General features: G+C 39.9%; 1 protein-coding gene across 13 annotated transcripts in view; it reads left to right on the forward strand.

Annotated features, from left to right (window-relative positions):
• TENM3 (teneurin transmembrane protein 3) overlaps positions 1-18661 on the forward strand; it is a 650972-nt gene that overhangs the window by 470366 nt on the left and 161945 nt on the right. For all 13 annotated transcript variants that reach the window (XM_070068317.1, XM_051842575.2, XM_070068314.1 and 10 more), the window contains one exon: positions 10114-10352. In XM_070068317.1, coding sequence (XP_069924418.1) covers positions 10114-10352 — 239 coding nt within the window. The remainder of the gene's footprint in view (positions 1-10113; positions 10353-18661) is intronic.

Consider the following 18661-nt stretch of genomic DNA (forward strand, 5'->3'; position numbering starts at 1 on the left):
TATCATCTTTCAAGTACATCCTCACTTTCAAATTTATACTGACAAATATTTTTAGCTTATTTGCTTTCTGTAGTATTTTAATAAGTAATTAAATGAGTGATAACAGGCAGTACAGAAAATTAAGCACTATAACAATTAAATGTTCTATATATTAAAATATTTTTAAAGAATATGATCTTAAAATGAGTTCTAGACAAACCATTTATTGTTTTCACATCATCATATGACTAAAACTATTTTGAACTCAGTAGTTAATTTTAACCTTCATATATTTCCAGGTAAATTTAATCCACAAGTGTGGGATTCATTTGCTTTAGATCTGAAAATGTCATTTTGGAAAAGTCGTTTGATGTTGAGGAAATCTTGTGAGACATTTAATAAGCCTCTTAAATCCAGAAAGTTATATTTTGCCAGAGGGAAAAGGAACCCATACCTTAAAATTTCTTTAGCTCTTAAGTGAGAACTTTGGATATTGAAAAGGTTGTAAATGTAGCCAAATATAGCCCATCTTTCCTCTGATTGGCACATTGTCTTTGAAATCAGGGCATCTAGTTTGAAGAAAACAGTCCATATTTTGCCAGCTTTTTAGTGATTTGCCTGCAAACATTAGTAGGAAGCAAGAAATCACGACTTTTACTTGAGTTCTCATTTATTTTAACAAATTACTTTTTGTCCAACAAAGAGAGAAAGCCAAGGAAGAAAGCCTCAACACTTCCTCTGCAGTAGTGCCTTCCTCCCTCTATGATGTAACAGATATCATGTACAAAAGAAATATTTTTCTACGTGTTTTTAATAAGGTTTCAACTGTGCCTTACGGAAAGAAGTTGAACACTAACTACTATGTTCTTTTTATTCTATCCATTGCTTTGTTTGTTAATCTCTAAAAAAGATTTTCAACACTGTACAAAGCATTGAAGAAAGCACGATTTTTTAACGAAGATAACCACTTATAAAGCTAACAAAAATTTCATTCAATAGTTGCACACTTTCTTTTTGACTTTTATTTTTTGTCCTAATCTCCCATGGAGGAAATGAGTCAACCATATTGAGTAACACATTTCCAGGAATGCCTTTCAGTAGGGACTATATAATTTCCCACTTATTAAACCATGTACTTAAAATTAAAGAAATAACATGATTATATTAATCCCTGAACAAAAGACTAGTATTAACTCATTTTTTTCTTAGTAACTTTTCTATGCTTACAACATATATAACTTATTTTTGTATATTTTTAAAGATTTGTTTTTTATTTATTTGAAAGAGTTACAGAGAGAGAAGGAGAGAGAGACAGAGATATCTTTCATCATCTGGCTCAATCGCCAAACAGACGCAATGGCTGGGGCTGGGCCTGTCCGAAGCCAGGAGCCTGGAGCTTCTTCCTGGTCTCCCACAAGGGTACAGGAGCCCACATGCTTGAGCCATCTTCTGCTGTTTTGGCAGGGAGCTGGATTGGAAGTGGTGCATCCCGAACTCAAACCTGTCCCCATATAGGAGGCTGGCATCGCAGGCAGAGGCTTAAACAGCTGCATCACAGTGTCAGCCCCTAATTTTGTATTTGATGTTAGGACTTTATAAATATGCATTGTTGCATTTATAATATATGTAATATATTATAGAAGGCACATTTAAAGTTATATGAAAAATTTGATTATCTTGCTACTGAAAATCTAATGATAGTAAATTTTTTTTTTTTTTATTATTTGACAGGTAGAGTTATAGACAGTGAGAGAGAGACAGAGAGAAAGGTCTTCCTTCCGTTGGTTCACTCCCCAAATGGATGCCGGTGCTGCGCCAATCTGAAGCCAGGAGCCAGGTGCTTCTTAATCTAAAGATAGTGCATTTTTTGGTTGTTATTTTGAGAGTTGAAAATGAAGAGATACTAAGGAACAAAATATATCTGCTTAGAGATGCAGTAAAAAGAAGTAAAACGAACTATAAGAAGTTGTTCTAAGTGGCCTGAATTAAGAGTAGACAGAAATGGGGGCCAGCGCCACAGCTCACTAGGCTAATCCTCCGCCTGGGGTGCCGGCACCTCAGGTTCTAGTTCCGGTTGGGGAGCCAGATTCTGTCCCGGTTGTTCCTCTTCCAGCCCAGCTCTCTGCTGTGGTCTGGAAGGTAGTGGAGGATGGCCCAAGTGCTTGGGCCCTGCACCCGCATGGGAGACCAGGAGGAAGCGCCTGGCTCCTGGCTTTGGATCTGCGTAGCACCGGCTGTAGCGGCCATTTGGGGGGTGAACCAACGGAAGGAAGACCTTTCTCTCTGTCTCTCTCTCTCTCACTGTCTAACTCTGTCAAAAATTTAAAAAAGACAGAAATGAAGACTCGAAATACAGAAGTAATTGGGTAGACTGTACAGGTTCACTGTGTAAGACACGACATTTCATTTGAGGGTAGAAGAAAATTGACATGGAAATGTTACTTTGGCCTCTTCTTTTTCTGACAAGTAGAGTATGAAAACGCGGCAGGAAGGAAACCCAGAGAGAGGGCGGAAGGACTGCAGTGAAGGGGAGAATGCAGGATTCCCTGACAGGCTGGCTCCCGGGTGAGGTGGAGGGGACAGGAAAGAGCAGTAATTCAAAAGAACCCCAAGTCCATCAGGTAGAGAGACCTACAGGATGGAGTTACTAAGCAGTGACCAAGAAAGAGGGAATGAGGACAGCAAGAAAGATGAAGAAAATCCGTCTTTGTCCTTACTGACTTCAAATTTGTGACATGACTCGTAGATAGATACATCATGGAACTGGTTAAAAATATAAGCCAGCGCAGAGGGTGGACGTTGGAATGAAAAGGTTGGTCGGAGGGCAGATCAACAAAGAAACAGGTCTTCTGCCTTAAAGGACAAAAGAGCAGCCATTAGTTGTGCTTGCCATAGAGGAATCCCTTCCATGTATGTGTGAGCTGTTGCTCAGCCTCACAAGTTAATGAGGCAGTGCCGTTGCACAGTTCTCGTCTCCTTGTTGTTGTTGTTGTTAAATAGAATCCCCCTCAAGATTCCGAAGCCACAAAGCAACTGTTAGTGTTCAGTGACCTTCTGCACCAGCCGTCTTTGGGGCTTTGAAATTGATTTTCCTCATCTCAGTCTCTGATAGTCTCTCTTCAAGTGTGCCTCTCTAGTTCATCACCGGAGTGAAAACAGCGGCACAAATAGCTGAGGAGCTGGAGGCAGGCATCACGCAGGGCGCCGTCGGAAACATCAGAACAGAATCAGCCCGCGCCTGTGTGCTCTGTGTTGAAAAGGAGCCGCTGCCGCTGCGGCCTCATTGCTGAATACAATGGGGAATATTCTCACAGGATTCACTTTTTTCATTGCCAAATATGGTCCAAGAAGTAAAGAAAATTTCTGCCTTTATTCTTCAAACCTCATGTGGCTGCCAGGTCAGACCTATATGTTTTTGATAGTAATTTTTGCAGAATTTTTTATACACAAGAAGCAAATTCCCCAAGCCGCATGACCTGCCAGAGAGTCACAGGATGGGAGAGACCCATGTCATGCAGAAACGGCTATCTCATAGAGAATTAGGTGACAGAATCATTTTCCCTGAGGGAAAGTCCTTGTGTGCTTTCTTAAAGCTGAATTTCAATATTCACTTACCTATTCACTCACTGGCTGGCGAGTTCAAAACATGAAGTGCCACACATTTTCTCAGGTTTTATATTTTATGTACAGTGATGCTCAGGACGTTGTTGTACTTGGAAGGGAAGCACATGCCCAAAATGAAGAGTGCTCTACCCAATCTGCACCCAGCGTTTCTCTGCTACAGAAAATGTGTTGACAGAGACTATACCTACCATGTCTAAAAGGTTTTTACATGAATTTCTTACCATATCTATTTTGAGGCCTACTGTACCTAAAGCAATCACAAATGATACCATTTTTAAAGGATATATTTATTTATTTTAAAGGCAGAGAGAGAGATCTTCCGTCTGCTTGTTCACTTTCCAGTGTCTGCTAAGGCCTGGCTGGGCCGGACCAAAGCCAGGAGCCAGGAGCTTCTTCTGGGTCTCCCACGTGGGTGCATGGGCCCAAGCCCTTGAGCCATCTTACACTGTTTTCTCAGGCCATTAGCAGGGAGCCAGATCGGAAATATAGCAGCCAGAACTTAAACCAGTGTGTGCATGGGATGCAGGCACTGCAGGTATAGACTTAACCTTCTATGCCTCAGCACCAGCCCCAGTACCATTGATTTCCAATATATCAGTTTAAACAATCTGCACAAATTCATGCTTTGTTTACATACTGGAGAGCCATTTGAACATACTAGAGAGCAGTAATTTTAAAATAGGATGCCCTGGAAACTTGGCTCTTCTCTCAGTGTTTGTGTTTCTATATTTATTAAGCACATATAGCGCCCAAGCCCTAATCTGATATTCTCCTGATAAGGGTGGTCATTCGGAAGAGAAACAAATGTTGTACTTCTAAAATTCAAAGTCAGTGATCAGAACAGTTCAGTTTAATTCTGGTCTATCTTGTAACAACAAAAGTAAATTCATATATTAAATAAATTAGAAACTGTCTCAAGCTAAATAGACTTTCAGTTTTACTAATATTGATGATTGATACATTGTAAAATATTACATATTTGTTTTCAGCAGTGTCAGAGTTGCATTTTCCTATAAGAAAAAAATAATAATTTCATAGCAGTTCAAGAATAATTCTTTTAAAAAAATCTGTTGATTGATTTGAAAAGCAAGGGGAGAGAGAGAGAGAGGGACAATGTCCTCAGTGGCCCAGGGCTGGGCCAGGCTGAACCCACAAGCCAGGAACGCCATCTGGGTCTCCCATAAGGACAGCAGGAACCAAGCACCCAGACCATGTATCACTGCTTTTGGTAGAAGAGCAACTAGGACTCTGACTGGCACCCCAATATTGGATGCTGGTTTTGGGAGCAGTGGTTTAACTCATTGTACTGCAACACCAGCAACAAAGCCAAATGCTTTAAAAGAGTTCCTCACCAGCATCACCTATCACCTCATGTGTTGATAGCTCCAGTTTTGAAAATTGAGACAGGGATCTCTAATTTGAAGTCAGCATCTATCAAACTCATTGTTTCACACATGATAGATGTTTACTCATTTTTAGTATTGATCGCGATCTTTAGGGGCCATAGACATAGCTCAGAATCCCATTTCCCATTGAGATAATGCCTTCAACTGCTTTTGAATAAAGCTGTAATACGTTTTCCAGGGATGCTTTTTCATTTTGGTCCCTGTAAATTCCCACTTGTAATTATGCATTTTTATTGTATATATTTTGGCACAATGGCATCATTCTATTTATTTTACATGTATTTATTAAGCAACCAGGATATACCAGAAACTTTTGAAGTCCTAGAAGTATGGAAGTGAGACTTTGTGAATTTGTAGACTAGTGGGAAAAGACAAATAATAGATTTGAGGTTTTTTAAAATTTATTTATTTATTTGAAAGCCAGAGTTAGAGGCAGAAAGAGACAGAGGTTTCCCATCTACTGGTTCACTCCTCAAATGGCCACAACGCTGGAGCTGGTCCAATCTGAAGCCAGGAGCTTCTTCCGGTCTCCCATGCAGGTGCAGGAGCCCAAGGACTTGGGCCATTTTCCATGCTTTCCCAGGCTGTAGCAGAGAGCTGGATCAGAAGTGGAGCAACCAGGACTTGAACGGCACCCATATATGATGATGGAACTGCAGGCAGTGACTTTACCCACTATGCCACAGCGCTGGCCCCCAAATAATAGATTTGTATAGTGGGTATATCTTTCTTATTCTACCAACATATAAGAATTTTTAATATTGAAACTTAATTTAAAATTTAATAATTAATTTTAAGCCCTCATTCCAAGAAACTCAAGAAATTTTAGGCTCCTCCCACTATTACATTAGTCCTCTTACATGACACCTTGTGTAATAGTTGCTACTCATGTTGCTTATTTCTGTGTGCATAGTTTTGTCAAGTAACTCTGCTGTTTCTGTACCCTCAACAGTGACATGGAAATAGTAGGAAGAGTCTCGGGTTTCTATTTTTTATTTTTATTTTAGTTTTTACTAATTTGTACTAATTCTTGCTCCCTCCCCAGGATGCTGCCCATAAATTGGCAGGAAGGTTTCTCTGCTTGAACCCACCGATCTCTCTGCTCCCCTCTGGCTCTCTGCCTGCTCCCAGCCTGAAGATATTCTCCTAGTGTGGAGGGAAACCCTTTGTTTTTCCTCCCACTAGCTTCTTCCCATATATTAGCACAGGCAAGTGTGTTATATTCCAGTTCACTGCAGTTCACTCCGCAGTCCAGGCTTTAGAAAACCAGCACAAGACCCCTGGCCGTTTCTACTTTTCATCTTATCTCAGAGAAGTGAGGCAGACCAAACACACACAGAAAGGGAGAAAATGTGAGGGAGAAAAACTACAAAGACATTTCATTATTTCAAAAATGGAACCTACCATGCAAGCAAACAAATAGCAATATAATAACCGATGTAATGAGCTCTTTGAAGAAAGATGTGATGTGATCTGATGGGGAGTGAAGGGAGCAGGGCTTTGGGTTGGGCAGTCGGGGTAACTTCTGGGCTGGGAGTTGGAGGATGAAGGATGGCAGTACTTACTGGCATTTGTCCTGCACTGCGTTATGGTGATTACGTAATGAAATAACAGGACCTGGCCCCTAGTATGCACTCAGGACGTGACAGTTCCCATGCTTGTCATTGTGAGCTGACAGAACAGATAGCTGTCTCAAGTCATAGTGATGGCAGGAGGGGTTTTCAGAGATGAGTGACGAAAAGCTGATATCTGTACAGCAAAGTTGCTCCCCAGTCATAGGTAACATCCACCTGCTTCCTTTTCTTGGCAAAGCAGATCATTTGGCCCTTTGAAAGGCATCATCTAGTCTATGTCAGGATGTCTTAGAATGGAACTTTTGGGAAGATAATAGTAGGGTCTCCATCCAACCTTCTCCCGAAGGTGTGCATATGCATCCTTAGAGTGTGTGTGGTTTTTTTTTGTTTGTTTGTTTGTTTGTTTGTTTTTTAATCCTCTCCAGTGGTGTTGATGTTGAGGAAGGAGTCTGGGCTGCAGAGCCTCTTGCTCACTCTTTACATGATTAAAAAAAAATGGAGAATCTGGATCATGGGGCCAACTGCAGTGCATAGGCCAAATCTAGCCCTGCTGCTTGTCTTATGCTAAGAATGGTTTTTATATCATCAAATAATAACATAAAAAGATTTCATGACACAGGAAAGTTCCATGAAATTACAATTTCAATATCCTCAAGTAAAGTTTTACTTGGAACACAGTCCCAGTCACTTGGGCATGTCGGCTGCTTCTATGACATAAGAGCAGAGTTTGAAGGTATAGTGAGAAAAGCCTAAAATATTTACTCAGTGATCTTTCACAGAAAAATTTGCTCTTCCCTGATCTTTTTTTAAGCCTTTTTAAAAAATATTTTATTTATTTATTTATTTAAAAGGTGGAGTTACAGAGAGGCAGAGAGACAGAAAGAGAGAGAGAGAGGACTTCCATCCACTGGTTCACTCCCCAGATGGCCGCAATGGCCGGAGCTGCGCTGATCCGAAGCCAGGAACCAAAAGCCTTCTCAGGGTCTCCCATGTGGATTCAGGGGCCTAAGGACTTGGGCCATCTTCCACTGCCTTCCCAGGCCTTAGCAGAGAGCTGGATCGGAAGTGGAGCAGCCGGGACTCAAATAGGCACCCAAGTGGGATGCCAGCACTGCAGGCAGCGGCTTTACTCGCTGCGTCACAGCGCCAACCCCATGTTCCCAGATCTTAATGGCTGCTATTTGGCATGAGACAGTCCATTTTCCCATCTGGGCCACATGCCACCATGTAGAACAGCCAGGATCAAATTTGTAAACCAAGGGATTCATTTTGTAGACACTGGTGTTAATGATGTTATACTTTTAACTAGAATTTAAAGACTTAAAAATACACCTTTAGAATTTTTTGTCTTTTTGGAGTTTCTGATATGTGTATTGGGGCAAAATAATGAACAGCCACTGCTTGTTGAGCATTTACCTTGTGCTTGATACTAATGTAAAGCTTTATTTGTATGACTTCACTGAAACGTCACTTAAAAAGCCTATTAAGGAGACAGCGTTGTGATGTCCATTTTATAAATGATGAAACCAGGATTCAGAAAATGAGAAACTTACCAAACAACATCTGCCTGATTATAGGTAATACCTGTATTTAAACCTGGACAATCTAGTTCCAGAATCCTCATTAATATTCATGCTGAATATGAATATTATAGAAGTACTAAAAAACGCTGCTCCAACATGTTTATTCAGCCTACAAAATTTTAAATTAATTTTATAATATAGTTCAAAAATGAGCTCATAGTATAGTCGCTAATACACTTGTAGAAGTAGTGTAGACTTAGTATTTGCAGCTTTTGTATTTTTGTGGTTGACAAAGCATTTTTAGCTACAATGACTAATTTCAATCCTGTAGGATAAATGAGTCATCAGCTCCATAGTATAGATGGAAAAAACCCAAACCATTCTGAGGCTTTCTCGGATCATGTTACCAGGAAATCATTGGACAGGAACTTAAAAACTCACGTCTTTGAATTTCTAATCCAGAATTCTTTTTACTATACCTGTTTTGGACAAGTCTTCATGAGTTACCATATCTTTATACCAGCTACACTATTATTTCACTTACTAATTTTTTGAAGATTGACTCTTTATAACTTAAATATTTGCTTAGCCTTTCCTAAAATTATAATATTCATAAAATCAAGAGTTTGGTTCTGCTTTTATTTCTCAAGTAATTATGTGTAGTGCTTACCATGCTCATATTCCAAGCACGTTACAATGAATATTAAACTCATTTAAGACTCACACAACCCTGTGAGGTAGGTACCACCACTATCCTTGTTTTTCAGGTTAAAAATCTAAAATACAGATAGGCGTTAAGTAACTTGTCCTAGGACACACATCTAGGAAGTAGAAAGGCCAGGGTGAGATCTTGGCTGTCTAGCGTCCCAGTTTTGTCGTATTGACATAGCCTTGACTTGTTTGAGCTATCCCATCTTTCTCTAATACACATTGAAATTAAGTGAATGAGTATTAATCATTTTGCAGGAAGATCTTGCCACATAATGGTCGAATAGTCAAGAACACCTATAAGCTCCTAAATATGGAGGAGGAGGCAGTCTTTTGGCTTCCCAGGGTGTGTTCGAAGGACGCAAACTGAGAACGCTGTGTTGCAAGCATAAAGTAAATATAAACCATGAAACCCATTGAACTTTTTTTTTTCAAATTTGGAGACTTTCATTGTTAACAGGAACCTTAAAATTGGTCACTTTTCCTAGAGAGTCCCTTTTATGGTGCTCTCGTCACGGCATCAATTTCTGCAGAATCATTTTTGAGGTTAGGGGCCATACAGGTTTTGGAGGCGGTTTGCTCCACTGTGGTGTAGCTCCGCTGTTAGAGGGTATTTCTGTATTTGATCTAAAACTCGCGTCTCCGTCCCCTTGATGTATTTAGATTTGGTTTTAGAAAGTGTTTTTAATTCCTTGCCTTCCCCAGCCCCCAGCAGATTTGCTTTCTTGATTATGTTTGACAAGAGCTAAAAATAAAGTAGTTGGGATCCCTTGAGAGCTGGCCAGCTGCCTGTGGCCAAACCTGATAGTACTCATTAGTGGGCAGCAGCCTGGGATGCAGACGTTTCCATGGCCGTCCAGGACATAAACCGTTCTGCAGAACACTGGCATGATCATGCATAGTTGTGTTGCTATGAGTACGTGTTCTCATATGGTAGTAAGTACCCGTGTAGCTGTAAACTAACAAGACTGGTTTCTTAGGGGAATTGTGAAGATGCTGTTAAGGCAATTCAAGCGAAGTTCCAAAATGGTCTCTCTTGGGAAATGCTCTGATTAGAAGAACTTTATTGTCTTTCAAGATGCCTACTTGAAGGGATAGTACTCATTTGTATGCATACACCCTGCTGTATACATTTAAAAATCTTTTTCATTGGGGTCATTTTAAGAGTTGAATTGTCTGGACTAACTATTAATTTTTTTAAAATCGCATGAGACAAGACAGAGGAGAGTTAACGCATAGCTGTCTCTTCTATTTTAACATACTCGTACTCTTGGCTTATAATGATATTCTCTTCCACAGGCATTTCCTATTCAAAACAGGAACAGGGACGACGCCACTGTTCAGCACTGCAACCCCAGGATACACAATGGCATCTGGCTCTGTTTATTCGCCGCCTACTCGGCCACTGCCTAGAAACACCCTATCAAGAAGTGCTTTTAAATTCAAGAAGTCTTCAAAGTACTGTAGCTGGAAATGCACCGCGCTGTGTGCTGTAGGGGTCTCCGTGCTCCTGGCAGTGCTCCTGTCATATTTTATAGGTAAGAATTCTTTGGAGTCGGGTCATCTGTTAATCAGGGTGTTGTGTTGTCTTGTCTTGTTATTAGTTATATATATATTATATACATATATATAAAACATATATACATGTTATATATATGTTATATATATATGTCAGGAAGCATATTATGAGGCTACATTTTGTGGAGAAGGAGTCAGTAATCATACATTACAAAATCACAGAATGGTTTAAGTAATTGTCAGCAGATTTGGAAAAATAGGAGAGTTGTTCATTTCTGTCGAGGGGGGTATTTTCTTGGACACTGATCATAGTGTAGCTTCGTGTTTGGCTAGTCCTTGTGAAACATGGACAGCCTGTGATGCTTCATGTACACAAAGTTATGCATGCGCTTGCTGGACTGACGCTGTGCAGGAAGCCCCTTCAGCTCGTAGTCAACAGCTTCCAGCTAACTCGGCTATCTAAGTTCTAAGTGGGGCCATCATGTTTGCTCGGGAGCACTGCCCAGATTGCTAGGGTCTGTGAAACAGTGAAGGGACTTCATAGTCATTCACATGCATGGAATTTAGACCTTTTCTGATGCAGTATTGATCATTCATTTTTATCTACTTATAACCCAAATAATAGAAACTTAAAAGTTATAAATATTCTGTTTATTCAACTGTTTCATAGCAAATGTGAGCATTCAAGCAACTGGAAATGGCTTTTTTAATGCCAGAAATGACCACATCCTCTTTTGATCTGCATGGAAGCGTAGGAAAAGGCTACCTAGTGGATCTCTACTGAGATCAGTCACAGTCCATGTGGTTCACCTTAGGAGTGGCCAGGGATGCATCCTCGAGTTTACAGGGGAGTTCATGATTCCTCCATGACATGCTATAACTGAGCGAGAGTTTACGGAGCTGTGTGTAGACTTGCACTATGCTTTCGCCATGAATCAGTATCTCCCATTAGCCGCAGCACTTCTTGCATAGACATTAGATACCTAGGAAGTGTGAAGTAAGCATTTGCGTTACAACGTTGGATGGGAAGACTGAATTGTAGAACATGTGGGAACTTGATCAGAGCAGTTACCTGACGCATTCCATTCTTCTTCTCATTCTTTGAGCTGGAAGGCATTGCTGATGATTCAGAGCCCTCTTCTCCATGGCACCTGGACACACCTGCGTAGCTTCGTCAGGGTGCTTCCTACAGCACCACACCCAGTCTCTACCTATCAGTCAGAGCAAAGCAGAAGGAGACCTTTCAGTCATTTCTTAAACTGTCAGCGTGCTCCTTATTTAGAAGGGATTGTCACTTGACCAAGGTTACAATCTAGGGGATCAGCACTTTGCTGTTTCAAAACTCTCGAGGGAAAAGGTAGAAATTAATTCTTACAGTAGTAGAAATTAATACTCAGAGACAGATTTCTAGTATGCAGTTGGAGAGTGTTCTAGCTGTTAACAGAACCTCTTCTGGTTAGGTGTATAAATTATTTGTACTTGTCAGAAATGTGTGGCCAAAGATTTTAAGTAGTTCTGAAATGCACCAGTCATAAATATAATCAATAAATTAGGCATATGTGTTTGTAGGAGTTTTTTTTATAGTGTATACCAGATAGATACATAATTTGCAGGGCTGAAATTCAGTGTCAGGATGATTGATCAGGTGCCCTTTCTGACTTGTAAGTGCCTGTGTCTCTCTAGCTGCTAAATATTTTGAACAGAGGTTCTGTTGCCATTCAGTTTTATTTTTGATAATTTTACTATCAAGAAAACTCGTATTTTGGTGTGATAGTGGATCACAGTTGTGAGACTTGTTCTCCTTCCAAAGATCCTTTGGTGAATATACCAGAGTGTCATTCTTCTAAGTGAAAACTCAAATTTTTCCCTTTATATTGTCTGGGTTTTTTTTTTCAGATTTGTTTGTTTATTTGTTTGAAAGACATCACAATAGAGAGATCTTCCATTGCTGGTTCACTTTCCAGATGCCACCAATAGCCATGTCTGAGCTCATCCAAAGCCAGGAGCCTGGAACTCTATCCAGGTCTCCCACATAGGTGGCAAAGATACATGCACTTGAGCAAAATCTGCTGGCTTCCCAGGCCCAGTAGCGGGAAACTGGATTGGAAGCTGAACAGCTAAGACTTGAACCTGTACCCTGATAGGGGATACAGATATCCCAAGTGGCAGATTAACCCACTGCACCACAATGCTGGCCCCTGATTGCCTGGTTTTATTGCTTAGTAGTAACCAAACTACTTTCTTCCTACTTGTTCCACTGTCATAAACTTTGCCTTTTATGTATATTTTCTTCTTGGAAGTTATTGCATAGGAAGTATACTTATGTACTCTGTTCACTTCAACAGATACTTACAGACATTTGTTTTGATCTAGTTATTGTGCTAGTAAGGAACTATAATCCCCAGCAAATTCTTTTATCATTAAAGAATTGTCTCTTCATTTTGTTGCTTTAATGAAGCACAGGTATGCTTAGAATTTTCACCGGCCTTCCTGCAGGTAAGGCACTAACACAGGGTCTTTTACAAATCATTAAAGAATTTCGTTTCCTCAACAGTTCTCATGATAAATTTTTTTGTGACTAAATATGTTGCCATCATCCTTGAGAAGAAAGAATAGAGCACCTCTCTCATGAAGGTTGTCTTTTCCCATTAAGTGTGCATGTCACACAGAGACAGAGACAAGGGACACTGGCCTGTCCGGCCAGATCAGTGTGATAAAGCCGCAGTCAATCAGGAGGCCAATGTCACCAGGCTGATCTCCGCCTTTCGCAGAGGGGTAGCAGCCTGAAGCTTCTTTCCTTACCCACTTTTTCCACTCGCTTACTGGTCTTCCCTCATACTGACCTTTCATCTACAGTGAAAGCCTGATAAATAGGTTTTTAAAAAACAGCTTGAGAAATGATTTTGTCTTGGAATATTCTTTCTCACCTTAGAGTAAGATGAATAGATGTTATGAGAATGTGTCTTTAACAGGTCTCTTCACTAAGATAAAATTATCTCAGGACAAATGGGGTGAGAGAGGTTCTCTGGTTTGCTGTTTGCCTTTTCTTCTCCTATCAGAATTTCAGGGAGTAAAGAGAGGCCTAAGAAAAAAGCAAGAAGTACTTGCATCCCCACAGCACATTGGTAACCATTGTAAACATTTTGGTGTATATCCTTCCAGGTATTTTTTTCCATACATATACACAGCTACACGTAAGACTTATTTATGTGAAGGGCAGGGTGACAAAGGGGAAGATACCCACCCACCCACCCACCCACCCAGAGAGAGAGAGAGAGAGAGAGAGAGAGAGAGAGAGGAGACTTTCCAGCTGCCAGGTTACTCTCCAAAATGACTTCAATAGCCAGGACTTGGTCAAGCCAAAACCAGGAGTCAGGAGCTCCATCTGGGTCTCCCACGTGTGTAAAAAGGGCCCAAGCACCTGGGCCATCTTCCCCTGTTTTCCTAGGTGCATTAGCAGGGAGTTGGATCAGAAATGGAGTATCTGGGACTCAACCTGGAGCCCATATGAGTTGCTGGCATCACCCATGGGAACTTAACCCAATGTGCCACAACACCAGCCCCTACAGGTTTATATTTTTAAATGAATTTCATGATAAGGTTTTTTCATTACAAGTCATTGGTAAAATTTTACTTAGGGACTATTTTTAATTAACCAATCCCCCAAAAGTAACTGGTTTCTTATGCACATGACTAATGTATGTTTGTGTGTTTATTTGGCTAAATATTTTAGTTAGTGTAATTTCTTTGAAAGAAATTTTCTGTGCCAAAGGCTACACATAAAATAAATTTTGTAAGCCATAGTCCCATTACCATCAGTTTTTATAACTGCAAATTTTATATATATATGTATATATATATATGTTTATTTCATTCTCAATATTTTCAACCTTTGCCAATCTTGCAGGTTAAAACATTTTATTGTTTTATTGTATTCTAGTAGTGCTGAATAACTTGTCATATTAGCCATTTGTATTCCTTTTGTGTTCGTGTGAATGTGAATAACCTAGTTTTCCTCAGTTTTTCCATTGAGATTTTTCTCCTTTCTTTTTGATTTGCAAATGTATTTATTTATTAAGGACATTAATTTTCAATATATTCATGTATGTTGCATATTTTCCCAACTTACTATTAAGGTTAAGCAGTCATTTTTGTCATACTACATATGGAATTTTTTAACTAGTCAAGTTTATCCATTATTTTTTGTTGAGAATTTCTGGCTCTCTTACTGTTTGTATAAAATCTTTAATTAGTGTGTTATTTTTAAAATAGACTTAAATTTATTCTGGTAATGGGGCTGACATTGTGGCACAGCGGGTTAAGCTGTTGTCTGCAACACTAGCATCCCATGTTGGCACCACTGCTCCATTTCCTCTCTGGCTCCTTGCTAATGCACCTGAAAGCAGCAGAAGATGCCCCTGCCACCCACATGGGAGACCTAGCTGGAGTTCTAGGCTCCTGGCTTTGACCTAGACCAGCCCTGGCCATTCCAACCATTTGGGGAGTGTACCAGTTGGTGAAAGATCCCCCACTCTTGTCCCATCAAAACTCTGACTTGGAAGTAAAATTTTAAAAAAATCATTTTGGTATTTTGGTAACTACATGGTTTTTCAATAAGCACTTTTAGGTCACCATTTTCCCAGGTGCTCTGACAGATGTCACAGGTGCACCTGAACTCTTCATTCTAGAAGTTCATAGTCAAGAGATAAGGATGTGTGTGCAGACACACTTAGAACAGTCCATGCTTTCAGAGCATCCTGATCAAAATGATAGAAATGAAAATAAGGACCATCCATCACTAGCTGAACATGATAGGGAAAGACTTTAGCAAGTGATAACCTGCAGCTTGAAAGATGAAGAGGAGGAATTTGCCTTGTGCCTAAATGGTTAAAGAGAGATTGCCCAAGGAGAGGACATCCCTAGAGTAAGTAGTAAGGAAGAGAAGCCTGTGAAATCTCTACACTGGTGCATGTGTGCCAAACTTCATCTGGGAAGCAGAGTATGAATTACCTCGTTTAATTTTCACAGCTCTAAGAATAATCTCCATATAACAAATAAGAAATCTATCACTTAGACTGGAACCCTGTGTAGTCACACAGCTGGTAAATGGACACCAGCCTGGAAACTATCAAGGGGCCCCCCCTTACACTGTGCTGTCTCCTGTGAGGCTTTTGAAGAACTGGAAATGGGGAAGACATTGAAGAAATTTAAGCATAGGAGTGAAAAAAGAACCACATAAATGTTTTAAAAGATTGCATTAGTGGGACTCAAAAACATACAATTTGATAATAAGAGGTCCAGGCTGTGCCTTTCAAAATTTCCTGTGCCTTGAATTCCCTGGGACTCTTGTTAGAATGCATATTCTGATTGAGTGGATCTGATGAGAACTGGGACTCTGTGTTTCCAGCAGGCTCGCAGGTGATGCCCCTGCACTCGTGGACCACACTTAAGTAGCAAGGGTCCTGCCAGATGTTCTGTTTGATCCCGGGAATATTCTCCTCCTGCACTGTCTAATTCAGTAGTCACTAAACACAGCAGCTGTTGAACACTGCACATGTGCTTAGTGACTGAAGAACTGAAATTTTTGTTTTATTTTTCGTCAGTGTAAAGACTCAAAACAGCTGTCTGTGGCTAGTGGCTACCACTGGGACATTGCAACTCTATGCAACCTGTTAGAAAACTGGTGGTAAGTCCTGTCCTTTGGGATGGAGGAGTGAGCAGAATTGAGAAGCCTTAAACAATACAAAATAGATATACCATGATTTTGTATATTCCAGTTCACAAAACTCAGATGTACAAATGGCAAACTTCTTTTCAGCAGCCATGTTATGATTGCTCCAATTAGAATCTTTCTCTAAGGCTTTAGCCTTTAAGTTGGTGTGTCCTTGCATGAACATCCTACTGATTCTTAACCTCAAATATTGGATTATGTGATAATAGTTAGTGATACAGACCTATCAAGAAAGATTCCTTTGGGCCAGGCATTGTAGCACAGCAGGTTAAGCTGCCATTTGGGACTCCAGCATCCCATATCAGAGTGCCATTTGAGTCTCGGCTGCTCCACTTCCAATACAGCTTCCTGCTAATGCACCTAAGAAGGCAGTGGAGTTTGGCCAAGTACTTGGTTCCCTGCCACAATGTGGGAGACCTGGCTCCAGGCTCCTGGCTTCATCCTAGGCCAGCCTTGGTTGTTGCAGCCATTAGGTGAGTGAACCAGCAGATGAAATCCGCCCCCCACTTTCTCTCTATCTCTCTCCCTCTTTCTCTATCACTCTACCTTTCAAATAAGTAAACCTTTTTTTAAGATACGTTTGGCAGGCATTTGGCATTGCAATTAAGTGATGCCAATCACAATGCCCGCAGCCCACATCAGAGTGCCTAGTTTTGACGGCCAGCTTCACTTATGACTCTGGCTTCTTCCTAATGCAGACTTTGAAAAGCAGCAGATGGCTCTAGTAGTTAGGTCCTTGCCACCAACATGGGAGCCTTAGTTTGAGTTCTCTGTGCCTAGCTTCAGCTCCAGCCAGAGACCATTGAAGGGCATTGGTGAGGTGATCCAGAAAATGGGAGCTGTGTGTGTGTGTGAGTGAATGAGAGAGAATGTCTGTCTCTGTTTACTTCTCAAATAAATTTTTCTAAAAAGATGTCTCACTTTCTTGGTTGTAATGTATTTGTCCTTTTTTTCCTACTGTAAAATGTTAACATTTTTATGATGAGCAATAACCAGAAGTTACTCAGCAGATAGTGGGTGAGAGAGACCGTCCACTCCTTGCTGGGGCTTCTGCTGTTCCGTTAGGGAAGGAGGTGCTCTGCACTGTTGTCCTTTACTCAAGAAGAGTGGGAGACAACCTGACGTTTTGATCTTGTACACATAGAAAAATGCCAGAACCCTCAGGAAGCATAAAAATTACTCAATCATTATTAAATGTAAGTTAAAAATAAATGTGGGAATTACACTAAAGCTGCAACAAAAGACACTCAAGTCAGCCTTTGAAATAACACCAAGATGGACATTGACCCTCATGAGCACTTACGTATACTGTTAATCAGAGTCCAGAACTTCTTCTTGTAAGTAGAGCAACTCTGAAAGTGCTTGAACATACTTCTTAACTTTTAGGAACACTAGAGACAACAAAAACTATATTAGACTATATTATGCTAGCATATTTTCTCAATTTTTTTCTCTTTCAACCAAATACACACCACACAGCTACAATCCACACAGGTCTGTACAGTGTAGCTCCCCTGTTTAAAGTGTGCAGGACAATGGTGTTCAGTTTATTTATACTTTTGCAACTACTGTCACAATCGGTTTTCAGATATATCCATCATCTCCAAAATCAGAAACCTTTTATCTTCTAAGTTACTTCCCATTTCCATTCAAGACCCTACAAAGTTCCCCCACACCCCAGAAATCTGCCATTTTTAGGGAGTGTTTTGTTAAGTCATTTTCCACTGACAAATGATTTGGCATTGTTTTTCATATAATCTCCTGATATATGTTGCTAGCCCAGGAACTACTGAAATTTTCAATATTCCTTTTCATTTAAAAAAAAAAAAAGCATACATATTTATTTCCTTTGAGCAGCTGCTCCCAGCTGATTCCTACAATAGATGTTGTCATCTGTGTGCTAAAAAGGCTATTTAACAATATAAGCATTCTCTAGATCTGGAAAAACATAATCTGTCGAATCCAGGTTCATTGCAGTTATGATTCCTTAGCAGTCATCCGTTGTACTTCTGTGTCTATTTGCATTTTATGAACATTTTTACCTCCCTGTGTACCTTGAAATTGATTATAGTATTAGCTATATATATGCAACTCAGGGTCAGAAGGAAAACTATGCCAGCCTTTTATGCTTCATGAAAGATCAACTATTTAAATGTATATGGCAAGATAAAATGTGTTGTGATATTCTTTTTTTCTTGTTGGACATGTCTTTGTGATAGAAGAGCTGTTTTATTAGGTTATACAACACAGCCAAGCAATGAAGTACATACCATTTTTTACTTCCGCTTCTTCCCTTCACTCTTAGATGCATTACATTCAGAAAATGCATTTTGTCTGAGATAGAATGATTTCATTTTAATACTAATGTCATTTCATCATGTTGCAGGAAAAAAGTATTGCTATTTTTACAGGCTGAAAAATTATAAAACTAAAATTTGAAATTGATATATATTAATATTTTATGTTATATTTGGGTATGTGAAATTAAGGACATATTTAAACCTGAATTAATGGTGAGTATAATTCATAATAAAATAGTTTACATCTGGGAGAGGAGAAAATGCTAATTTGATAAAGCATACTGTGTAGCGATCAGAA

The sequence above is a fragment of the Oryctolagus cuniculus genome, chromosome 2, assembly GCF_964237555.1.
Source record: "Oryctolagus cuniculus chromosome 2, mOryCun1.1, whole genome shotgun sequence".
Taxonomy (NCBI): domain Eukaryota; kingdom Metazoa; phylum Chordata; class Mammalia; order Lagomorpha; family Leporidae; genus Oryctolagus; species Oryctolagus cuniculus.